Source organism: Bombina bombina, chromosome 6 (genome assembly GCF_027579735.1).
Source record: "Bombina bombina isolate aBomBom1 chromosome 6, aBomBom1.pri, whole genome shotgun sequence".
In the NCBI taxonomy this organism is placed as follows: Eukaryota; Metazoa; Chordata; class Amphibia; order Anura; family Bombinatoridae; genus Bombina; species Bombina bombina.
In genome coordinates, this window is record NC_069504.1 from 1,150,397,205 (window position 1) to 1,150,424,490 (window position 27,286).

The 27,286-nt window shown below is 37.6% G+C and overlaps 1 protein-coding gene and 1 long non-coding RNA gene across 2 annotated transcripts in view; both read left to right on the forward strand.

Annotated features, from left to right (window-relative positions):
- Positions 1-27,286, forward strand: part of LOC128664296 (solute carrier organic anion transporter family member 1A2) — a 169,495-nt gene that overhangs the window by 99,126 nt on the left and 43,083 nt on the right. Inside the window, exon 7 of the mRNA XM_053719132.1 lies at positions 15,685-15,847. Coding sequence (XP_053575107.1) covers positions 15,685-15,847 — 163 coding nt within the window. The remainder of the gene's footprint in view (positions 1-15,684; positions 15,848-27,286) is intronic.
- LOC128664297 (uncharacterized) lies at positions 5,019-5,969 on the forward strand. The gene is made up of 4 exons (XR_008402944.1): positions 5,019-5,077; positions 5,530-5,601; positions 5,761-5,823; positions 5,909-5,969. It is a non-coding gene; the product is annotated as an uncharacterized LOC128664297 (long non-coding RNA).

A 27,286-nucleotide genomic window follows, 5' to 3' on the forward strand; every position in this document is an offset into this window, starting at 1 on the left:
GATCACACATGTACATTATTATTTAATGGAAAAATACATATGCCCTCAATAAAACAGTCATATAATGAACTTTTCATGGTTTTGTACATTTTAATCTGCATTGCAAAAATGCTATAAAAATGTTTGTATTACATGCACCTTTAAAGGGACATCCAACAATGTTTTTTTAAAAAAAAAAAAAATACATAATCCCTTTATTAAACATTCGGTTTTGCATAACCAACACAGTTCAAATGAATGTTTATCTTTTAAATAAGTACATCAAGAGAACAAAGCAGAATTGGTAATAAAATTAAAATGGAAATGTTTATAACATTACATGCTCTATTTTAATTTCTTTAGCTTTCATAATTTACTGTCCCTTTAAAAGAATATTACATACAAAATAGGAAAGCATATGGATGTATTTCATGCAGTAATATAAACCCAAAAACTTTTATATACAACTATTAACAACTATGCTTTGAATACAAAGTAAGGGATTTTAAATTAATTGTATTGAAAGGCACAGTCTTGTCTAAATTATGCTTTCATTATTCAGATTGGACTTACAATTAAATTTGAAATTTGATTCAAATTTAATCATAAAATTCAGGTGATCAGGGGACTGGAAGAAGGTTCCTAGATACAAGGTAATCACAGAGGTAAAAAGTATATTAAAGGCACAGTCAACACCAGCATTTTTTTTTTTTTAAAAAGAGAGAAAATAGCTTTATTATCCATTTCCCACTTTTGCAAAAGCAGCACTGTTATATTAATACACTTTTTACTTTTGTGACTAAATGGTATATAAGCATCTTTTAACCTCCCCTAATCACATGACTTTGTTATTATCTATTAACTTGTATTTTAGCCAATTAGTGCAGTGTCTGCCACTAGCCACGAGCGTAATCACAATGCTATCTATATGGCCTACATGAGCTAGCACTCCCCTGCTCTGAAAAGTAAATAAAATATAGGCGGACTTGAAGGGCATAAAAATCATATGATCCTTCCTAGGTTTGCTTTCAAATAGAATACCAAGAGAACAAAGCAAATCTCTTGCTAAATGTTAATTGTAAAGTTGTTGAAAGTTTGTTTGGGACTTGACTGTCCCTTTAATATAACTTTGTTTGTTATGCAAAACTGGTGAATGGGTAATAAAGGGATTATCTATCTTTTCAAACAATAACTATTGTTTTGTAGACTGTTCCTTTAAATAAGCACTTTTCATCAGCATTTTCAACAACATTCATTGCCTGAGCCTGAGGTGCTTCTACAATCTTCTAATTAATAAATGTAATAGTTCACAGGATACAATCACCTCTTTTGCTCTGAAGAGATGCAGTGTTTAATATGCTGTGGAAATAATTTCTAGATATGCATCACATGCATGTAGCAATATAATGTTGAGCAATCAAAAATATAAATTATTTTTGGGTAATACATAAATTTAGAATGATTTCACATATAAATGGTTGAACGCCCCTTTTATTTTCAACAGTTATATTTGACAAAATTTCAATGTGCCCTAATACTTATTAACCCTTTATATTACATGCAGCATCACAAGATAAAGTATTTTAATTTTGATATTGTTTACTTGTTTTATAAAACTCTGGAATGAAATCCAATATGCTATCTTACAATCTTTAAATAAAAAGTAAAATAATAAATATTTACTGTGATTTCATAGGGTCACACAAATTAATGATTATGGCATTCAGTGTCTGTTTAAGTTTTCACACTTACAACATTCAGGTGTTGCATTAATTGTATTACCTGAGGAGGAGGAGGAGATGGAAGAGGTAGGAGCTGGCCCCATAGCCCTTCTGACTTCCACTACAATTATAAAAAATGGCATTATAATTTAAACTTGAATATTAACAATTACACATTTACTTTAAACAGTTAACAATTACAGATTTACATTAAACAACAGTTAACATTAACTTACATACCTGTTGTTTGTCCAACACCTGGGTCAGGGGTGCTGCACATTATGTCTGGCTGTGTTGTAGCTGAAGAAAAACTGTGGCTGGAGTCTGTATCAATCAGCCCAGTATCAACCACAGGTAACGGCTGTGTAGCAACAGTAGAAGCTCTACTAGTAGATGCTGTAATAGATTAAGGTTTAAAATCAATATTAAGTATTAATATAATTGAAATCCAATATTAAACATTTATACCATTAACATTTTTTAAAATTCGGCGTCAGAAATGACGCCGTTGAAATATATAAATGTACCTTGTGCGGCTAAGGCATCAGTGTCGTGGTCAAAATCTTCTAGACCCTGAAGCATATTTTCTCCCAATTTCTCCATTAACAAAGTTTCATATGTTGAGAGTTCTGCAACATATGGCTTCCCACCACCTGTCTGACGTGCTGTCTTTTTTTCTCTGGCCATCTTTGCCTTCAAGATTCTCTTAATATCCGAGAATCTTTTTTTGCAATTATCTACAGTTTTAACATTGTTCCCCTCAGCAGATACATTTTCTGATATTGAGCGCCATATTTCGTTTTTCCTGGAGGTAGTTGTTTTTTGTGCTTTAGCACCAAATAAAAAATCGTAATTTTCCAGCACCATAGTAACAAGAATCTGGTTCTGCTGGAAATTGAATTGGATATTGCGTCCTGATTTTGTTTTTCCAGACCCTGCAGATGCCATTGTCTATGCCAAATTGAAAGGTAATGGTTAACAGACAATTCTATCTCCTGAACCATACACATTCAATTGACTTTTCTCTTGATATTTATTGGGAATCGATGAACCAGGTGATCATTTAAATCAGCCAATCAGTATGCTATTGCAAGCAATGTAATCAATCAACAATCATCCAAAAGTTTATATAAATCCATATACTTTGTGCGCCATTCGTGTCTCCATTTTTATGTCGAATAAATTGGAGGATCTCTGATTTCAACACCCCATAGGTATGTATTTTTTTGATATTTCTCATTTTGTTCACTATTAATAACATTAATCATATAATTTACAAGATGTTTTTTTTTAATCAACAGGCCTATGGGGCCATAAGGTTTTTCATGCGCTATTTCTGTTTTTGTTTGTGACGCAGATAATATAATTTTCTATTGGTTTTTAAAACGTACATTGGTGACGCATTTAAAATTAATATTTAGATGACGCTCATCATGTTTAGTGATTCGCTGTTGCATACAATATTATTCAGATGTCCCTCCAATCAATAAGCGAAACTAAAATTTATATTTTCAATAACCAATGAGACAGCTGTATACCTAGTATATTTATTGTCGCCTTAAAAAAAAGTTATTTTTGTTTCCGTGAGTTTACAAGTATGTCGAGAACACCAATTTTCACAGATGGGGAGCTTATTATACTTGTTTACGGAATGAACAGGTATTTCCCGAGGAGAATCGGTGGTGTGCGCGGTATTAGGCACGAGAGACGGGATGAAATAATATATGAGATGATGCGCAGGATGAGACGCGTTTCAGGTATACATAGGAGGCGACGACAGTGTCTGAGACGATTCAGTGACCTGAGACGCAGAGAGCCAGAACGCTATACGGCCATGAGGTCGCTCATTCGGAGATGTAAGTTTTAATTTTTTTGTTTTCTGTTTAATCTCTGTCGAAACATATGACGCACCAAAATAAAGCATGTAAAATGTTGACTGTTAAAGGGATAGTCTACATCAGAATTATTATTGTTTTAAAAGATTTAGAGAATACCTTTATTAGCCATTCCCCAGTTTTGCATAACCAACACAGTTACTATAATATACTTTTAACCTCTGTCATTATCTTGTATCTAGGCCTCTGCAAAATGCCCCTTTATTTTATTTCTTTTGACAGACTTAGTTTAGCCAATCAGTGCCTGCTACCAGATAACTTTATCTCCACAAGCACAGTGTTATCTATATGAAATACATTTAAACTAAGAATACCAATAGCCAAATAAAATAATAGTAATTTGTAGAATTGTTTAAAAAAAGATGCTCTATCTGAATCATGAATTTATTTTTGTGCATAGACTGTACCTTTAAATTGTTGAAAGCATAAATGGTAAACAATCATTTACTTATGATAAATATTCAGAAAATATAGTATAATATATAGATATATGATATATGATATATGTGTTGTTATTATTAATTTAATCTGGAGTGTACAATGTCCAATTTTGGAAGCTGCATGAGCATTAGACATAGTAGTATAAAGTGAATAGTTGTAATGTGGACATGAATACTTTATAATTGCAGACCTATCAAGGCCAAGGGAGAGGATACCTAGGTATCTGCTGCCGGTATCCCACAGCAGCCCAGTGAGCAACAGGTCATCACCACCACTGCCACTGACTTTGCTCCAACCTCAGGGTGATGAGGACTCCCAGACATCCTCAGCTATGAGTGAAAATGAAGGTAATGTTACAAGATCTCATTATTTACATTAAAATGAGATATCAAAATATTTTAAATTTCGTAATGCTGATTCCTCAGGGATGTATTATGGCCTAGGCACACACGTTATTTGCATAGGGAATCAAAATTTGGATGTGCATCACATCTGTACTGTCCTCTATCTAAAATCAAGCATATAGTACAGTGACTGATAATGTGAATGATTCTGTAGAGAAGACAGGGCACACGCAATGATTAATGCTTATAGGCATTGCTAATTCAAAAGATTTGCTAAATTAACTGCTTAAATATTTGGTGTGAAAAGCATTACACACGAGAAACTGGAACAGTGCTAAGCATCAAAAGGTGATAAGGGAGGACAAGACATTGTTACAATATGCTGTATCCCATTATCTGCTGAAGTGCATCTGTGACCTTTGTGGTTATTGCAGGTCTTAGCAGGTAACGGAATGGAATAGCTAATATGTAATATTTCTTTTTTAAAAGCATGAGGTTGTCACAACCATCTAACAGCAATGATGGTCATAACATATAACTTTAAACATATTCATCTACCAAATAATCATTTGTGTTTGTGTTTCTTCTCGGACAGATGAAAGTGATGAATCATCCTCATCACCCGAGGAGGAGATTTCCCCAGAAGCATGTCCTACACTGGTGACGGCAGAGGAGGAAGATGAGCCTGAAAATGAAGGTAGGAATCTATCATGTTCTCTTTTGTTAAAATTCCACATTGATTTGGAAATAATCTGCAGACACTTGTATCTTTTTGCTTTCTAGAACAATGTGGGGGATAATCTAGGCCTTGACAACAATTCTGCATCCATAACAATGATTTTTCGGGGGGGGTTGTGTTTCTTCTCCAACAGATGAAAGTGATGAATCATCCTCATCATCCGAGGAGGAGATTTCCTCAGAAGCATGTCCTACACTGGTGACGGCAGAGGAGGAAGATGAGCCTGAAAATGAAGGTAGGAATCTATCATGTTCTCTTTTGTTAAAATTCCACATTGATTTGGAAATAATCTGCAGACACTTGTATCTTTTTGCTTTCTAGAACAATGTGGGGGATAATCTAGGCCTTGACAACAATTCTGCATCCATAACAATGATTTTTCTGGGGGGGTTGTGTTTCTTCTCCAACAGATGACAGTGATGCATATGCTACATCAGCCCTAAGTCCGGAGGAGAGACAAGAGGAGGAGGCGGAAAGTGAATGTAAGCATAAGCATTTATCATATATTATTTCACTGCTATATTTATTTTGAATTTGTAGACCCTATATTGTATATTTTGTAAACAATGTGGAGTATAATGTAGGCCCCTTGACGCATATTCAAGATCAATAACAATATATTTTTTGCGATTCTCGGACAGCTGAAACAGACAGTGGCACTGAATATGCAGCCACAGCAGAGGATGAGGTGGAAAAAAAAGAAAGTAGGAAGATTTCATATGATGTTTTTTTACTTATATCTGGAAAGTGAATTGTTGTAACAAAACTAATTTTGTGTTTTTATTACAGCGGTTGAAATAGGGACACAAACAGAGCCCTCAGTTACACAATTCAGGGACCTTCGTCAGGCACTGCGAAATTTTGTAGAGGCTGCAAGAGTACTAGAGCATTCACTTCAAAATCTTTAATAAATTCATTGTATATATTTTTCTTTGTTTTACAACAATCATTTTATGAATAATTAAAAATTTATATTTATAATATCATGTGTCACTCCATTATTTTAAGGATTATCTTAAAGGGACATGAACATAAAATATATGTTTAATCATCTATAAATAGCATGCAATGTGGTAGATTATTATTTGGTTATAAATTTATATCTATCCTTTGATGTCAAACATATTTTTCAAAACCATATAGCTGCTCAATTATGTCTACATATGGATGCCTTATGTGATTGGCTTGCACATGTGCATTGTTATTTTATAAAATAAAAATTTCTGAGGGATAATAGAAGTGAAAATGATTAATGCTGCTTGAAAAGGTTTTGTCTATCGGCAAAATGAAATTACATATATCAGTTTGATGTCCCTTTAACATATGAAATGACATTTTTTTTAAATATAAAACTCAATTGAGTAATAATTCACATTACATGTTTTTAATATATTATTGATACAATCGATAATATATTTCATCAATCAAAAATGATTCATATGAATACATAATGAGATATGAAGAACAATGTTGATTTATTAAAAATATTACAATGTTGATGAACATATCAAACAATTTAGTAATTGGACATAACAGGTATATAAATATATATATATACACACAAACAGACATACAGGGGCCCATTTATCAAGCTCCGAACAGAGCTTGTGGGCCCCTGTTTCTGGCAAGTCTTCAGACTCGCCAGAAACACTAGTTATGAAGCAGCGGTCTAAAGACCGCTGCTCCATAACCCTGTCCGTCTGCTCTGAGCAGGCGGACAGGAATTGCCGTAAATCAACCCGATCAAGTACAATTGGGTTGATTGACACCCCCCTGCTGGTGGCCAATTGGCCGCCATTCAGCAGGGGGTGGCGTTGCACCAGCAGCTCTTGTGAGCTGCTGGTGCAATGTTAAATGCGGAGAGCGTATTACTCTCCGCATTTAGTGAGGTGTTGCAGACCTGATCAGCATTGTCGGATCAGGTCCGCAACACCTTTGATAAATAGGGGCCACAGTGTCTATCTCTCTCTCTCTCTCTCTCTCTCATTATATATATATACTTTTATCTATATATCTATCTTTAACTATATCTGTATTTATATATCGATATCTATATATCTATATATCTATATATATATCTATATATATATATCTATATATATATATATTTATAGATATAGATATATATATAGATATATATAGAGATATATCTATATATATATATATATATCTATATATATATAGATAGATATATCTGATTATATTAAATAAGATATGTGCAGATGTCAGGTATAGAGTTGAAATAATTAGAGTAAAATAATGCTTCATATAACAAATAGTCGTCAAAATTTAGAAACTGGTAATTCGCGACCTAAAACACCAAAATTTATCAACAAATTCGCTAAACCAGTACGATGCTAATCGCGCCGTACTTGACGCGCGTGTTTTTAACCTTTTTCTTCATAAATTTGAGGATCGTATTAAGATTCGCAGCCGCGATGTTTGCCGAAGTTTAGCGAGCTTATAGACGCCCGCGAATGCAACATATTTGACGCTTTGATAGATGGGCCTGTTAGACTTTGTTATAGCTAAAATTAATGTAAATGTTCTTTGCTGCAGGTGAAAAAGTGTCACCTGTAGTTTTATACTTACCTATAGCACATTGGGGGAGCCGGGCTAATGCCAACCCTTCGCCACAGAGTCCAGGGCAGTACTAATAGGAGGCTTAGCACTGCCCAGCTCTATGAAGAAGAGTCTGAGTTAGTGCGGCTCCCCAGCGCGCTATAGGTAGGTATTTTACCTTTTAAAGCTAATTTAAAAGAAACAAATACAGTATATACTAATTAATTTTCGACTAGATTATGAGTTTTACGGTAAGAGCTGCTCGGTACTAACTTGCAAGTTTTTGTCACCGCTCACTTACCTACAGCGCTGGTATTGCAGGTTTGCAAAAACCCGGCGTTAGCAGGCAATATTGCAGCGTAAAGCAAAATTGAGCTCCATACCGCACTCCAATAGCAGCACTGCGGTGAGCTGGTTTTACGTGTTTGTGCACGATTTCCCCATAGACATCAATGGGGAGAGCCAGCTGAAAAAAAGCCTAACACCTGCAATAAAGGAGTGTAAAGCTCCGTAACGCAGCCCCATTGATTCCTATGGGCAAACTAAACTTATGTTTACACCTAACACCCTAACATGATCCCCGAGTCTAAACACCCCTAATCTGCCGCCCTGACATCACCAACACCTACATTATATTTATTAACCCCTAATCTGCCACCCCCGACACCGCCAACACTATACTAAAGTTATTAACCCCTAACCTGCCACCCCTGACATCGCCGACACCTACATTATATTTATCTACCGCCCCCGACACCTTCCTACACTTATTAACCCCTAATCTGCCACCCCTAACATCGCCACCACCTACCTACATTTATTAACCCCTAATCTTCCGCCCCCAACTTCGCCGACACTATACTAAAGTTATTAGCCCCTAACCCCAAGTCTAACCCTAACCCTAACACCCACTAACTTTAATATAATTAAAATAAATCTAAATAAAAATTACTATCATTAACTAAATAATTCCTATTTAAAACTAAATACTTACCTGTAAAATAAACCCTAAGCTAGCTACAATATAACTAATAGTTACATTGCATCTAGCTTAGGGTTTATTTTTATTTTACAGGCAAGTTTGTATTTATTTTAACTAGGTAGACTAGTTACTAAATAGTTATTAACTATTTACTAAATACCTAGCTAAAATAAATGCAAATTTACCTGTAAAATAAAACCTAACCTGAGTTACACTAACACCTAACCTTACACTACAATTAAATAAATTACATTTATTAACTACAATTAATTAAATTACAAAAACAAACAAACACTAAATTACACAAAATAAAAAAGAAATTATCAAATATTTAAACTTATTACACCTAATCTAATAGCCCTATCAAAATAAAAAAGCCCCCCCCCCCAAAAAAACCCCTAGCCTAAACTAAACTGCCAATAGCCCTTAAAAGGGCCTTTTGCGGGGCATTGCCCCAAAGAAATTAGCTCTTTTACTTGTAAAAAAAAAATACAAACACCCCCCCAACAGTAAAACCCACCACCCACACAACAAAACCCGCCAAATAAAATCCTAACTAAAAAAACCTAAGCTCCCCATTGCCCTGAAAAGGGCATTTGGATGGGCATTGCCCTTAAAAGGGCATTTAGCTCTTTTTCCGCACAAACCCTAAGCTAAAAATAAAACCTACCCAATAAACCCTTAAAAAAAACCCTACCACTATCCCCTAAAGATCCACTTACATTTTTTGAAGACCCGACATGCCGTCTTAGGTTTTTTTAGTTAGGATTTTATTTGGCGGGTTTTGTTGTGTGGGTGGTGGGTTTTACTGTTGGGGGGTTGTTTGTATTTTTTTTACAGGTAAAAGAACTGATTTCTTTGGGGCAATGCCCTGCAAAAGGCCCTTTTAAGGGCTATTGGCAGTTTAATTTAGGCTAGGGTTTTTTTATTTTGGGGAGGCTTTTTTATTTTGATAGGGCTATTAGATTAGGTGTAATAACCTAGTTAAAATAAATACAAACTTAGCTGTGAAATAAAAATAAAACCTAAGCTAGATACAATGTAACTAGTATTTATATTGTAGCTATCTTAGGCCTAGATTTGGAGTTTGGCGTTAGCCGTGAAAACCAGCGTTAGAGGCTCCTAACGCTGGTTTTAGGCTACCGCCGGTATTTGGAGTCACTCAAAATAGGGTCTAACGCTCACTTTTCAGCCGCAACTTTTCCATACCGCAGATCCCCTTACGTCAATTGCGTATCCTATCTAACTCCGGTATTTAGAGTTGTTTCTGAAGTGAGCGTTAGACATCTAACGACAAAACTCCAGCCGCAGGAAAAATGTCAGTAGTTAAGAGCTTTCTGGGCTAACGCCGGTTTCTAAAGCTCTTAACTACTGTACTCTAAAGTACACTAACACCCATAAACTACCTATGTACCCCTAAACCGAGGTCCCCCCACATCGCCGACACTCGAATAAATTTTTTTAACCCCTTATCTGCCGACCGCCACCTACGTTATCCTTATGTACCCCTAATCTGCTGCCCCTAACACCGCCGACCCCTATATTATATTTATTAACCCCTAATCTGCCCCCCACAACGTCGCCTCCACCTGCCTACACTTATTAACCCCTAATCTGCCGACCGCAAAGCGCCGCCACCTACGTTATCCTTATGTACCCCTAATCTGCTGCCCCTAACACCGCCGACCCCTATATTATATTTATTAACCCCTAATCTGCCCCCCACAACGTCGCCTCCACCTGCCTACACTTATTAACCCCTAATCTGCCGAGCGGACCTGAGAGCTACTATAATAAAGTTATTAACCCCTAATCCGCCTCACTAACCCTATAATAAATAGTATTAACCCCTAATCTGCCCTCCCTAACATCGCCGACACCTAACTTCAATTATTAACCCCTAATCTGCCGACCGGAGCTCACCGCTATTCTAATAAATGGATTAACCCCTAAAGCTAAGTCTAACCCTAACACTAACACCCCCCCTAAGTTAAATATAATTTAAATCTAACGAAATAAATTAACTCTTATTAAATAAATTATTCCTATTTAAAGCTAAATACTTACCTGTAAAATAAATCCTAATATAGCTACAATATAAATTATATTTATATTATAGCTATTTTAGGATTTATATTTATTTTACAGGTAACTTTGTATTTATTTTAACCAGGTACAATAGCTATTAAATAGTTAAGAACTATTTAATAGCTAAAATAGTTAAAATAATTACAAATTTACCTGTAAAAGAAATCCTAACCTAAGTTACAATTAAAACTAACACTATACTATCAATAAATTAATTAAATAAACTACCTACAATTACCTACAATTAACCTAACACTACACTATCAATAAATTAATTAAATACAATTCCTACAAATAAATACAATTAAATAAACTTGCTAAAGTACAAAAAATAAAAAAGAACTAAGTTACAAAAAATAAAAAAATATCTACAAACATAAGAAAAATATTACAACAATTTTAAACTAATTACACCTACTCTAAGCCCCCTAATAAAACAACAAAGCCCCCCAAAATAAAAAATGCCCTACCCTATTCTAAATTACTAAAGTTAAAAGCTCTTTTACCTTACCAGCCCTGAACAGGGCCCTTTGTGGGGCATGCCCCAAGAAGTTCAGCTCTTTTGCCTGTAAAAAAAGCGATCCATCATCCGGTGCCTGAAGAGGTCCAGAAGAGGCTCCAAAGTCTTCATCCTATCCGGGAAGAAGAGGCAATCCAGACCGGCAAGCATCTTCTATCTTCATCTGATGACGACCGGCTCCATCCTGAAGACCTCCACCGCGGACCCATCTTCTTCCGGCGACGTCCAACTGCAGAATGACGGTTCCTTTAAGGGACGTCATCCAAGATGGCGTCCCTCGAATTCCGATTGGCTGATAGGATCCCTATCAGCCAATCAGAATCAAGTTCAATCCGATTGGCTGATCCAATCAGCCAATCAGATTGAGCTCGCATTCTATTGGCTGTGCCGATCAGCCAATAGAATGCGAGCTCAATCTGATTGGCTGATTGGATCAGCCAATCGGATTGAACTTGATTCTGATTGGCTGATTCCATCAGCCAATCAGAATATTCCTACCTTAATTCCGATTGGCTGATAGAATCATATCAGCCAATCGGAATTCGAGGGACGCCATCTTGGATGACGTCCCTTAAAGGAACCGTCATTCTGCAGTTGGACGTCGCCGGAAGAAGATGGGTCCGCGGTGGAGGTCTTCAGGATGGAGCCGGTCGTCATCCGATGAAGATAGAAGATGCCGCTTGGATCAAGATGGTTGCCGGTCCGGATCGCCTCTTCTTCCCGGATAGGATGAAGACTTTGGAGCCTCTTCTGGACCTCTTCAGGCACCGGATGATGGATCGCCAACCCCCGCTTGGGTTGGATGAAGATTTTGGAGCCAGGACGGATCGGTGATACCTGGTGAGGTGAATACAAGGTAGGATGATCTTCAGGGGCTTAGTGTTAGGTTTATTTAAGGGGGGTTTGGGTTAGATTAGGGGTATGTGGGTGGTGGGTTGTAATGTTGGGGGGGGGGTATTGTATGTTTTTTTTTACAGGCAAAAGAGCTGAACTTCTTGGGGCATGCCCCGCAAAGGGCCCTGTTCAGGGCTGGTAAGGTAAAAGAGCTTTTAACTTTAGTAATTTAGAATAGGGTAGGGCATTTTTTATTTTGGGGGGCTTTGTTGTTTTATTAGGGGGCTTAGAGTAGGTGTAATTAGTTTAAAATTGTTGTAATATTTTTCTTATGTTTGTAGATAATTTTTTATTTTTTGTAACTTAGTTCTTTTTTATTTTTTGTACTTTAGCAAGTTTATTTAATTGTATTTATTTGTAGGAATTGTATTTAATTAATTTATTGATAGTGTAGTGTTAGGTTAATTGTAGGTAGTTTATTTAATTAATTTATTGATAGTGTAGTGTTAGGTTAATTGTAGGTAGTTTATTTAATTAATGTATTGATAGTATAGTGTTAGTTTTAATTGTAACTTAGGTTAGGATTTCTTTTACAGGTAAATTTGTAATTATTTTAACTATTTTAGCTATTAAATAGTTCTTAACTATTTAATAGCTATTGTACCTGGTTAAAATAAATACAAAGTTACCTGTAAAATAAATATAAATCCTAAAATAGCTATAATATAAATATAATTTATATTGTAGCTATATTAGGATTTATTTTACAGGTAAGTATTTAGCTTTAAATAGGAATAATTTATTTAATAAGAGTTAATTTATTTTGTTAGATTTAAATTATATTTAACTTAGGGGGGTGTTAGTGTTAGGGTTAGACTTAGCTTTAGGTGTTAATACATTTATTAGAATAGCGGTGAGCTCCGGTCGGCAGATTAGGGGTTAATAATTGAAGTTAGGTGTCGGCGATGTTAGGGAGGGCAGATTAGGGGTTAATACTATTTAATATAGGGTTAGTGAGGCGTATTAGGGGTTAATAACTTTATTATAGTAGCGCTCAGGTCCGCTCGGCAGATTAGGGGTTAATAAGTGTAGGCAGGTGGAGGCGACGTTGAGGGGGACAGATTAGGGGTTAATAAATATAATATAGGGGTCGGCGATGTTAGGGAACCAGATTAGGGGTACATAGGGATAATGTAAGTAGCGGCGGTTTACGGAGCGGAAGATTAGGGGTTAATAATAATATGCAGGGGTCAGCGATAGCGGGGGCGGCAGATTAGGGGTTAATAAGTGTAAGGTTAGGGGTGTTTAGACTCGGGGTACATGTTAGAGTGTTAAGTGCAGACGTAGGAAGGGTTACCGCATAGCAAACAATGGGGCTGCGTTAGGAGCTGAACGCGGCTTTTTTGCAGGTGTTAGGTTTTTTTTCAGCTCAAACAGCCCCATTGTTTCCTATGGGGGAATCGTGCACGAGCACGTTTTTGAGGCTGGCCGCGTCCGTAAGCAACTCTGGTATCGAGAGTTGAAGCTGCGTTAAAAATGCTCTACGCTCCTTTTTTGGAGCCTAACGCAGCCTTTATGTGGACTCTCAATACCAGAGTTATTTTTATGGTGTGGCCAGAAAAAAGCCGGCGTTAGTTTTTCGGGTCGTTACCGACAAAACTCCAAATCTAGCCGTTAGGGTTTATTTTACAGGTAAGTATTTAGTTTCAAATAGGAATTATTTAGTTATTAATAGTAGGTTTTATTTAGATGTATTTTAATTACATTAAAGTTAGTGGGTGTTAGGGTTAGACTTAGGGGTTAATAACTTTAGTATAGTGGCGGCGACGTTTTGGGCAGAAGATTAGGGGTTAATAAATGTAGGTAGGTGGCGGCGTTGTTAGGGGTAGCAGATTAGGGGTTAATAACTATAATATAGGTGGCGGCGACATTGGGGGTGGCAGATTAGGGGTTAATAAGTATAAAGTAGGTGGCAGCGAGGTCGGGGGCAGCAAATTAGGGGTTAATAATATTTAACTAGTGTCTGGGATGCGGGAGTGCGGCGGTTTAGGGGTTAATATGTTTATTATAGTGGCGGCGATGTCCGATGCAGCAGATTAGGGGTTAATAATTTTATTTTTAGCGTTTGTGATGCAGGAGGGATGTCCCATTGAAAAAGGACTTTTTAAAAGCTGCGGTAGTTACATTGCGTTACGGCCAAAAAAGTGTACGGTGCACCTAAACCTGCAAGACTCGTAATACCAGCGGTAGTGAAAAAGAGCCTTAACGCTGCTTTTTCACTCATACCGCAAAACTCGTAATCTAGCCGTTTGTTAATACATAACTTTGTGCATTTGTTTGAATATTGGTTTCGTGAAAACAAAACGAATATCTGAATTTTTATAACAAATATGCCTTTGTAAAGAAAAAATGCACACGTCTAACATATCTATATCGAAATATATATTTAAAAATTCTTCTAAATGGAGAACATAGGAATTTGAATTGTTCCTAACACACCTTCAGCTGTCGGTCTAGCACGTGAGTGGCAAATAGAAAACGATTTCTTTAGCACGCTACATAGAAGTCTATGGGGGGAGGGTGTTGGCGCGGTTGCTATATCCGAAGTCTTGAAGTCAGCACGCCTGAGACTTTTGCTTGCACTAACTTTTTACTTTCAACTTGTAATACCAGCGCTAACCTTCAAACGCTATTTTTTTTTTACATTGAGTGCAGTTAGCACTCATGAGTGATAAAAATCCCACTTGTTATCTAGGCCAATATGTAAATTATTAGCCTTACAAGAGCTGGATATTAGTATTTTCTGTCACATGCGTGAGAAATCCTATATTAGTCATATTGTGCAGTTTGCAAAGCTAAACTTGTCACTCTGAGTGGTTTCATGATACCCACCCCCTCAGCACAGCTCGGAACAGGACAGATATGATTCAACTTTTTATGTGATTGTGATTTAATACTATTTATAAATATGGTTATACACATGTGTGCTTTCCCTAGCCTTAGACAGGCAGCAATTTGCAAGTCATCAATATAGGAACTAGTTAGAATAATTTGCTAAAATAAACGCAAAGAAATATATAAAGGATTTGTTATTGGAAATAGGGATGGAATTACAATGATTTTTTTTTTTATTTAAGATGAAAGAAAACAAAGATAATGTTTGAAGCTCCTGAATAATTAATTAAAAACATTTATATTCTACATAACTGAGAATGAAATTAGTTAATGGTATTTATGCCAGTGAGCAATTGATATTTAACACAATATAGAAGTATATGTTAGTTATGCAGGAATGTGGATAAACATACTATGGCTTACTGTGTACTTTTATGTTAGGGTTCTTGCAATTTCTGCAACATTTCATAAAATTATCAAATTCAGTGTCAAAGTTTGGTTAAAGAACTCAAACAGGTTTTTGTAGTTAATATGGGGTCTTACCTTGTGATCAATTCCCTTGTTAGACTATGACCCCTATAATGAACTTAAGATGTTGCCATGAAACAATATGAGAGTAATGTCACAAAGTGTCCTTAGGTGAGAGTTCGGTCTCTTTACAACAACATTGTTATTATCTTCCAGTATTGAGCAAGTTTCATATCTGGATAACCTGCAATCAGACTGCAACCTAAACTGCGCCTGCCCTACTGACATATGGGATCCTGTTTGTGGAGAGAATGGTGTGGCCTACGTCTCTGCTTGTCTTGCTGGCTGCAGCTCAGTAACAGGGACTGGACAAAATAAGGTATAAATCAATCTTCAATGGCCCAGGCATTTTATTTTGTTATTTTATTTTTATGAAACTTTCACAAACTTCTATATAAAATCAACATAACAAACACATTATCACAGCTCATTTGCTTGTGAGATAAAATGTTAATTTTGCGCTATCATCAGGTTCCAAAATCAGTCACAGGTATTTTAAGAATCTGTCAAACCAGCAATAGTAACGTATACTATCTATATATTAATATATAATAAGAAACGCACCTAAAGGCAGCAACTAATTCCATCTCTAGTAAGGATTCTTGAATATAAGTCCAAAATCTGGATATATATTGTATCTGCTCAATTTTAAATACACAGCATTCTTCTGTAGTATGGTAGAAGAGGGAGAAATGCTCTAGAGAAATACATACATAGATATATATATGAGAGAGAGACAGAGAGAGAGAGAGATTGTTCTGAGAGATGGTAAACGCCCAGCTCCCTTTCACAAGGAAGAACTTTCCACTACTACATGAGTTAGATCACATCCAGAAGGACAGTCCAGCACAGTAATTGCTGGCAAACTTCTTCTAATTGAAAGTTTTATTTAGCTAACCCAAAAAGTGCTCAACTGAAAATGGACAGAGCTTATAAGTTTGCCCTGTCGGATGGTGCCCAGCTTGGGTACTGCCTCTTTAGCACTTGTGCCTTTCATGATCTTTCCAAATTAGATGTGCTAATGGGCAAGACAATCAACTTTGTAAAGAAGTGTCCTCTCCTCCATGTGTGCACATATTTATGTTCTAGATATCTTAAGTACCTAATACCATTGCAGAAGTATTTTGTAGTAGGACTCATACAGGGCTAGATTACAAGTTTACGCAAGAGATATTTAGTGCTCCACTTTGTAATACCAGCGCACAAAAATGTGCAGTGGTATTACAAGAAAATTGCAATGCAAACACGAGGAAGCATTGCGCTCACAAGCGCACTTTCATAGGCTCCTATGGGAGCCTCGTTCTGATGCACAGCGGAGGTATGTAGCACAGTGAAGGGCAGCATTTTTAAATATATACAGTATGTATATGCATATATACATATATATTTATGTGTTAATGCGTGTATACACACATATTAACACATAAATATATATTTATATAGTTATATTAACTAAAACAATAAGAACACAAAGCACATCCCAGATTCAAGGTAAAATCATTTATTACTTTATTCGTGCACACAATCTAATGCACTTACAAGAGTTAAAATATTAAAAGCCTTGTTAAAAAAGTCCTGGTATACTTCACAATTCTTGTTCCACAGGAATCCGCAGGTAGCGACCTCTGCTCCTCGTGCAGAGTCTTATAGTTACAGGTAGACCATCCCTTCTACGCGTTTCGTTTGTCCTCTGCAAACTTTCTCAAGACAGTGGATGTTGGGTATAGTTCGTATGAGGATCCCCTTGTTAAATAGAGCCATAATGGCTCCACCTCTTCCTGCTGCTGCCCAGAATGTAAACACAACACGCCCTGTAGCCATGTGCTGCTACGGCATGTTTCTACCGTGTCATATTACATTATGTTTCAATCGTCAACAACCTATTCTTAGCACATACTAAACAAAAGCCCATATATTAACAGGCACATTTCCATTGTACAATCTCATTCATAATCAAATTACCTGTCGTCTGCTGATGTTCATATAGTGGCAAGGCAACCCCTTTGCTTCTACACAATTAGATGCACAATGTATACACCGTAGCCACCCCGTATGTTAGATTACTCCTTAATTATGCGCACTCCCTGGTGTGTACTGTGTCACACTATCTCCGTGGTGGCTTCACTCTTATACTACGTGGGTGATTAAGTGTCATGTAAACACAACACACCCATTTAGCTGTAGCGTGTTAGGCGATCAATAATTAAGCCCCTTACTATTTCTGTTCTAAACGCATCTATACAATGTGCATCTATTGATTACCATATCTTTAGGGTAATGACTATTTAATTAAACTCTGTGTCCTGAAGATAAAATACTTCTACGCATCATATTCTGCCTGATATGCCCTACTGCTAGATACTTAGGGACCTATCTATCAAGCTCTGAATGGAGCTTGATGGCCCGTGTTTCTAGCGAGTCTTCAGACTCGCCAGAAACAGCAGTTATGAAGCAGCGGTCACAAAGACCACTGCTCCATAACCTGTCCGTCTGCTCTGAGCAGGAGGACAGACATCGCCAAAAATCAACCCGATCGAGTACGATCGGGTTGATTGACACCTCCCTGCTGGCGGCCCATTGGCTGGTGGTGCAATGCTGAATACGGAGAGCATATTGCTCTCCGCATTCAGCGAGGTCTTGCGGACCTGATCCGCACTGTCAGATCAGGTCCGCAAGACCTTTCATAAATAGAGGCCTTAGTATGCTTGTATTACTAAAAATAACATTGATCAAGAGTCTGATGGAACTACTATTGTCATTTGACATTTAAAGTGGCTACTGTTAGTCCCAATTAGTGCTAGTTATTACTGGCCAACACCAGGCCCTGATCTATGTTTAAAGGTCTAAACATAGACCTAGATCTGCAAGCATTCATGCTATAAGGTCCCTAGATTTCCAGTAAGGAAAGATGCCCCAATTAATCATAAAAAAGAGGGAGGGTTTTGCTTTAATAATAATTTAGAATTAATAGATAATCAATAGTCAGGAAACTAGGAAGAACAGTATACTAAGTTAATGTAACATGTAAGAAAATCTAGAGGTAACAGTCCAACTAGAGGTATGAGACCTAGAAGAACCACAATAACAAAATGTATACAGCTATTGTTATTAGTATAGACATATAACAAGAGGAAGATCAGGGGCTGGTGTAGGCCAGTAATAACTAGCACTAATTGGGACTAACAGTAGCCCCTTTAAATGTCAAATGACAATAGTAGTTGCATCAGACTCTTGATCTATGTTATTTTTAGTAATATAAGCATACTAAGTATCTAGCAGTAGGGCATATCAGGCAGAATATGATGCGTAGAAGTATTTTATCTTCAGGACACAGAGTTTAATTAAATAGTCATTACCCTAAAGATATGGTAATCAATAGATGCACATTGTATAGATGCGTTTAGAACAGAAATAGTAAGGGGTTTAATTATTGATCGCCTAACACGCTACAGCTAAATGGGTGTGTTGTGTTTACATGACAAGTAATCACCCACGTAGTATAAGGGTGAAGCCACCACAGAGATAGTGTGACACAGTACACACCAGGGAGTGCGCATAATTAAGGAGTAACATACGGGTGGCTACGGTGTATACATTGTGCATCTAATTGTGTAGAAGCAAAGGGGTTGCCTTGCCACTATATGAACATCAGCAGACGACGGGTAATTTGATTATGAATGAGATTGTACAATGGAAATGTGCCTGTTAATATATGGGCTTTTGTTTAGTATGTGCTAAGAATCGGTTGTTGACGATTGAAACATAATGTAATATGACACGGTAGAAACATGCCGTAGCAGCACATGGCTACAGGGCGTGTTGTGTTTACATTCTGGGCAGCAGCAGGAAGAGGTGGAGCCAATATGGCTCTATTTAACAAGGGGATCCTCATACGAACTATACCCAACATCCACTGTCTTGAGAAAGTTTGCAGAGGACAAACGAAACGCGTAGACGGGATGGTCTACCTGTAACTATAAGACTCTGCACATTATAAGAGGCCTTTTTATCTGGTTAATACACTTTTGGAAAAACGTTTCTTAAAAGGTCTGACTATCGGTATACACAGAGACACAAGAGGAGCAGAGGTCGCTACCTGCGGATTCCTGTGGAACAAGAATTGTGAAGTATACCAGGACTTTTTTAACCAGGTTTTTAATATTTTAACTCTTGTAAGTGCATTAGATTGTGTGCACAAATAAAGTAATAAATGATTTTACCTTGAATCTGGGATGCGCTTTGTGTTCTTATCGTTTTAGTGCATTCAAAACCTGAGCACTCCTTTGTGCTCAGTGAATCTGGAAGCTGCACAAAGATTCGTCACCAAGGGAGAAACTAATCCATACAGAGGAACTTTGAATTTACTATAAAGTATCTACCATTACTCCCAGACTCATGAATGTGAGTTAATTAAGTGGTTTTATTATCCTATGTAACTGTATTTCTAGTATCACAATTATTATCATCATTATCCTTACTATCATTATTACTACCAGTATTGTCTTTTTAGACGTGTTAAAGTTTAATGAGTTATCTTTTAGCAGGTACTGTGTTTATTTATGAACTGGTAGTATTATCATCATTATTACTTGTGTAACGTTGTTACCAATAATATAATTGGAAACTCTCCAAATATACATTAGGATATTAATTTCCAATAGCATAAATCTAGAACTGAACACAGTGTGAAAATTTGGAAAAGTAATCATTTTCCGTGTACGTGTCTGTGCGCAGCTTACTGATTTGTTTGTGTTGTATATAATTATATGCATATATATTTATATTGCGGTCTATGGGAACACACAGTCCCCATAGACCGCAATGTAAAGGCACTTTTCAGTGATGTTTTTTCTACCACCAACTTTTTTTTCTCCCACCAACTTTAAAGACCAAAAAGTGCCTAGTGCAGTTATTTTGAGGGCATTTGGGGCACTTTTAGAAAATTAACCAGAGAGCTGACCTCTGGTTAATTTTTGGAGTGCTAATTGCTACCGCAAGGTCGCGGTAGTAATAACCAGACACTTGTATGGCTGGTTAATTATCACGCTCCTTCAAACAGGAAAATGTGCCTGTTTGTGGAAGTGTGATAATTTAGTGCTCCACTTGTAATCTAGCCCACAATGTTACTATAATGGTAATACCAGATTTGTAAATAGGAGCCAATAATGCATAGATGTGAAGCAGCAGAAGTTTGTAAGATTGCAGAATCGTCAATGAACAGGCCAGGGGTCGAAGCCAGTGTTACAGTGGAGGGTTAGGACCGTGGTGGTCAGGGCACAGTTGTAAAGTTCTAAAAACAGTAAATCTGTCCTCAGGAAGCATATCTCAGTAAAGGGAATAGACAAGCAGCGTAGTCCAAAAATATTTCCAGGGTTAGGTTCAGAATACCAGGCCAAGGTTATCCATGCAAATAACCAAGCACTGAATGGAAGTGCTTTTAACACCTCCTATTAAGCTTGGCACCATGAACAAGACCAGGGTCACTTCCAGGTGGCCAGGAAATAAAAAGTGCTAAAACAGTGCACATACCACACAGAATAGAAGTCAAGGAACACAGCAGGACATCCAAAGAGCTGGCTTAGCTCTGGCAGCCTCTGATCCTCTGTCAGTAGTGCACCTCTTGATAGCAGCCTTGGCCTGACAGTTACACATGGTTTAGCCTTCTTACAGAATAGTATGACTGGAAATAGTGGCAACGGTGTTAGTTTAAGCAAATATCAACCCCTTCATAATATAGTATGCTGAAATAATAGTAGATATATAATCTATTCAGTATTCATTATATACCAGTTAGTATCACTGGTGAAGTGTAGGAGAAGGGGGGTGCTGACTGTCTGATAGCTATATAGGTACAAAAAAGAGAGAGAAGTTTGACAGTACCCAGCACTCACAAAACACTATGGGGGGGTAGTTATCAACGTGTCTACTTTCCTGCCTTCGCCGGCCCAATACGCCCGCCTAAGCTCGCCTACCTTCGCCGCCGCGGACCTGAAAAAATACGCCTAAGTTATCAAAAAAAGCTGTCAAAAAGCCGCGGGGCGATGAGCAGCGGACTGTGAGAGTTATCACTCATCCGATCTCGCTGCTCTTCGGCTGTTTGACAGCTTTCTTGCTAGCCTGTCACTAAGCACTCACACTAAACTACACTGTTCTACCCCCTATACCGGCGCCCCCGGAGCCCCCCGTAACTAAATAAAGTTACTAACCCCTAAACCGCCGCTCCTAGACCCCGCCGCAAGTCTTATAAATGTATTAACCCCTAAACCGCCGCTCCTAGACCCCGCCGCAAGTCTTATAAATGTATTAACCCCTAAACCGCCGCTCCCGGACACCGCTGCCACCTACATTATACCTAGTAACGCCTATCCTGCCCCCCCTATACTGTCGCCCTCTATAATAAAGTTATTAACCCCTATCCTGCTGATCCCGCACCTCGCCGCAAATAAATAGTTTAACCCCTAAACCGCCGCTCCCTATATTAAATTTATTAACCCCTATCCTGCCCCCCACTACACCTCCGCCACTATAATAAAATTATTAACCCCTAAACCTAAGTCTAACACTAACCCTAACACCCCCCTAACTAAAATATTAATTAAATAAATCTAAATAATATTTCTATTATTAACTAAGTTAATCCTATTTAAAACTAAATAATTAACTTTAAAATAAACCCTAATATAGCTACAATATAAATAATAATTATATTGTAGCTATCTTAGGATTTATTTTTATTTTACAGGTACCTTTCAATTTATTTTAACTAGGTACAATAGCTATTAAATAGTTATTAACTATTTAATAGCTTACCTAGCTAAAATAAAGAGAAATTTACCTGTAAACTAAAAACTAACCTAAGTTACAATTACACCTAACACTACACTATACTTTAATAAATTATTCCTATTTAAAACTAAATACTTACCTGTAAAATAAACCCTAATATAGCTACAATATAAATAATAATTATATTGGAGCTATCTTAGGATTTATATTTATTTTACAGGTAACTTTGTATTTATTTTAGCTAGTTAGAATAGTTATTAAATAGTTATTAACTATTTAATAACTACCTAGCTAAAAGAAATACAAAATTACCTGTAAAATAAATCCTAACCTAATTTACAATTAAACCTAACACTACACTATCATTAAATAAATTAAATAAACTACCTACAAATAACTACAATTAAATACAATGATATAAACTAACTAAAGTACAAAAAATAAAAAAAGCTAAGTTACAAAAAATAAAAAAAATAAGTTACAAACATTTAAAAACATATTACAACAATTTTAAGCTACTTACACCTAATCTAAGCCCCCTAATAAAATAACAAACCCCCCAAAATAAAAAAATGCCCTACCCTATTCTACATTAAAAAAGTTCAAAGCTCTTTTACCTTACCAGCCCTTAAAAGGGCCATTTGTGGGGGCATGCCCCAAAGTTCAGCTCTTTTGCCTGTAAAAGAAAAATACAACCCCCCCCCAACATTAAAACCCACCACCCACATACCCCTAATCTAACCCAAACCCCCCTTAAAATAACCTAACACTAATCCCCTGAAGATCATCCTACCTTTAGTTGTCTTCACTCAGCCGAGCCACCGATGGAACTGAAGAGGACATCCGGACCGGCAGAAGTTATCCTCCAAGGGGCGCTGAAGAAATCTTCCATCCGATGAAGTGATCCTCCAAGCGGCGCTGAAGAAATCTTCTATCCGGGCAAGGTCATCTTCCAAGAGGCGCTGAAGAAGTCTTCTATCCGGGCGAGGTCATCGTCAAAGCCGGGTCTTGAATCTTCATCCCGCCAACGCGGAACATCCTCCTTTCCCGATGAACTACCGACGAATGAAGGCTCCTTTAAGGGACATCATCCAAGATGGCGTCCCTTCAATTCCGATTGGCTGATAGAATTCTATCAGCCAATCGGAATTAAGGTAGGAAAAATCTGATTGGCTGATGAAATCAGCCAATCAGATTCAAGTTCAATCCGATTGGCTGATCCAATCAGCCAATCAGATTGAGCTCGCATTCTATTGGCTGTTCCGATCAGCCAATAGAATGCAAGCTCAATCTGATTGGCTGATTATTCCTACCTTAATTCCGATTGGCTGATTGAATCCTATCAGCCAATCGGAATTCGAGGGACGCCATCTTGGATGACGTCCCTTAAAGGAACCGTCATTCTTCAGTTGGACGTCGCCGGATGAAGATGGGTCCGCGGTGGAGGTCTTCAGGATGGAGCCGGTCCTCATCGGATGAAGATAGAAGATGCCGCTTGGAAGATGATGGTTGCCGGTCTGGATCGCCTCTTCTTCCCGGATAGGATGAAGACTTTGGACCCTCTTCTGGACTTCTTCAGTGGATGTCTAGCCCCCGCTTGGGTTGGATGAAGATATCGGAGCCAGGACGGATCGGTGATACCCGGTGAGGTGAAGACAAGGTAGGATGATCTTCAGGGGCTTAGTGTTAGGTTTATTTAAGGGGGGTTTGGGTTAGATTAGGGGTATGTGGGTGGTGGGTTGTAATGTTGGGGGGGGGGGTATTGTATGTTTTTTTTTACAGGCAAAAGAGCTGAACTTCTTGGGGCATGCCCCGCAAAGGGCCCTGTTCAGGGCTGGTAAGGTAAAAGAGCTTTGAACTTTAGTAATTTAGAATAGGGTAGGGCATTTTTTATTTTGGGGGGCTTTGTTATTTTATTAGGGGGCTTAGAGTAGGTGTAATTAGTTTAACATTGTTGTAAGATTTTCCTTATGTTTGTAAATATTTTTTTATTTTTTGTAACTTAGTTCTTTTTTATTTTTTGTACTTTAGTTAGTTTATTTCATTGTAGTTATTTGTAGATATTGTATTTAATTAATGTATTGATAGTGTAGTGTTAGGTTTAATTGTAGATAATTGTAGGTATTTTATTTAATTAATTTAATGATAGTGTAGTGTTAGGTTTAATTGTAACTTAGGTTAGGATTTATTTTACAGGTAATTTTGTAATTAATTTAACTAGGTAACTATTAAATAGTTCTTAACTATTTAATAGCTATTGTACCTGGTTAAAATAATTACAAAGTTACCTGTAAAATAAATATAAATCCTAAAATAGCTATAATATAATTATAATTTATATTGTAGCTATATTAGGATTTATTTTACAGGTAAGTATTTAGCTTTAAATAGGAATAATTTATTTAATAAGAGATAATTAATTTTGTTAGATGTAAATTATATTTAACTTAGGGGGGTGTTAGGGTTAGACTTAGCTTTAGGGGTTAATACATTTATTAGAATAGCGGTGAGCTCCAGTCGGCAGATTAGGGGTTAATAATTGAAGTTAGGTGTCTGCGATGTTAGGGAGGGCAGATTAGGGGTTAATACTATTTATTATAGGGTTAGTGAGGCGGATTAGGGGTTAATAACTTTATTATAGTAGCGCTCAGGTCCGCTCGGCAGATTAGGGGTTAATAAGTGTAGGCAGGTGGAGGCGACGTTGTGGGGGGCAGATTAGGGGTTAATAAATATAATATAGGGGTCGGCGATGTTAGGGCAGCAGATTAGGGGTACATAGGGATAATGTAAGTAGCGGCGGTTTACGGAGTGGCAGATTAGGGGTTAATAATAATATGCAGGTGTCAGCGATAGTGGGGGCGGCAGATTAGGGGTTAATAAGTGTAAGGCTAGGGGTGTTTAGACTCGGGGTACATGTTAGAGTGTTAGGTGCAGACGTAGGAAGTGTTTCCGCATAGCAAACAATTGGGCTGCGTTAGGAGCTGAACGCGACTTTTTTGCAGGTGTTAGGTTTTTTTTCAGCTCAAACAGCCCCATTGTTTTCTATGGGGGAATCGTGCACAAGCACGTTTTTGAGGCTGGCCGCTTGCGTAAGCAACTCTGGTATCGAGAGTTGAAGCTGCGTTAAATATGCTCTACGCTCCTTTTTTGGAGCCTAACGCAGCCTTTATGTGAACTCTCAATACCAGAGTTATTTTTATGGTGCGGCCAGAAAAAAGCCGGCATTAGCTTTTCGGGTCTTTACCGACAAAACTCTAAATCTAGCCGTATGTTAATAATAGAAATATTATTTAGATTTATTTAATTAATATTTTAGTTAGGGGGGTGTTAGGGTTAGTGTTAGACTTAGGTTTAGGGGTTAATAATTTTATTACAGTGGAAACGGTGTAGTGGGGGGCAGGATAGGGGTTAATAAATTTATTATAGGTTGCGGGGGTCCGGGAGCGGCGGTTTAGGGGTTAAACTATTTATTTGGTTGCGGCGAGGTGTGGGATCGTCAGGATAGGGGTTAATACATTTATTATAGAGGGCGGCGGTATAGGGGGGGCAGGATAGGGGTTAATAGGTATAATGTAGTTGGCGGTGGGCTCCGGGAGCGGCGGTTTAGGGGTTAATATGTATAGAGTAGCTTGCGGTGGGCTCCGGGAGCGGCGGTTTAGGGGGTAATACATTTATTTAGTTGCGACGGTGTAGGGGGGGCAGATTAGTGGTGTTTAGACTCGGGGTACATGTTAGGGTGTTAGGTGTAGACAGCTCCCATAGGAATGAATGGGATGTCTGTCAGCAGCGAACTTGTACTTTCGCTATGGTCAGACTCCCATTGATTCCTATGGGATCCGCCGCCTCCAGGCTGGCGGTTTGAAAACCAGGTACGCTGGGCCGGAAAAGTGCCGAGCGTACCTGCTAGTTTTTTGATAACTAGCAAAAGTAGTGAGATTGTGTGCGGAACATCTGGAGTGACGTAAGAATCGATCTGTGTCGGACGGAGTCCGGCAAATCGAAGCTTACGTCACAAAATTCTACTTTTGCCGGTCTGAAGCCTTTGATAACTAAGGCGAATCAGCCTTGCCACAAATACGCTGCGGAATTCCAGCGTATTTGAGGTTGATGGCTTGATAACTACCCCCCTATATAGTAACAGTATGCATTGAAAACCGGATTGTGTCAAGAACTGGTTATTAAAACGTAACTTTTACTAATGATAGAATAAAAAGGGTGGTAAATAGTACCAAATGTATAACATAAATATGTGAGACATACATTTAAAACTTAGATTAAGAAACAGATCAGGACTGTGTGTGTAAGACTTCAAAAACAGAATTACTTCCCTGGGTAATAGTTCAAATACACCGTAACCCTCAGGGCTCAGAGAATACACAGATTGCTCTAAAGCTAATCTAAAAAGCGGATTGACCCCAACAAAATTACCTAATCTGAGCAATACTGGTACCTAGAGCAGGAGAGGAAACGATTTGTAAATGACTGATTAAGGAAGGCAATTGCCACATCAATATGAGCTTAGAGCCTCTGAGAAAGCCGTGCTAGCGGCGAATTGTACATAAGGCCTTGTCTGTGTGCATGAGACTTGCTAATTTGTGTTTACCTGGGACCTTTCTAAGCTCATATTGATGTGGCAATTGCCTTCCTTAATCAGTCATAAACCGTTTCCTCTCCTGCTCTAGATACCAGTATTGCTCAGATTAGGTAATGTCGTTGGGGTCAATCCCCTTTTTAGATTAGCTTTAGAGCAATCTGTGTATTCTCTGAGCCCTGAGGGTTACGGTGTATTTGAACTATTACCCAGGGAAGTAATTCTGTTTTTGAAGTCTCACACACACAGTCCTGATCTGTTTCTTAATCTAAGTTTTAAATGTATGTCCCATATATTTATGTTATACATTTGGTACTATTTACCACCCTTTTTATTCTATCATTAGTAAAAGTTACGTTTTAATAACCAGTTCTTGACACA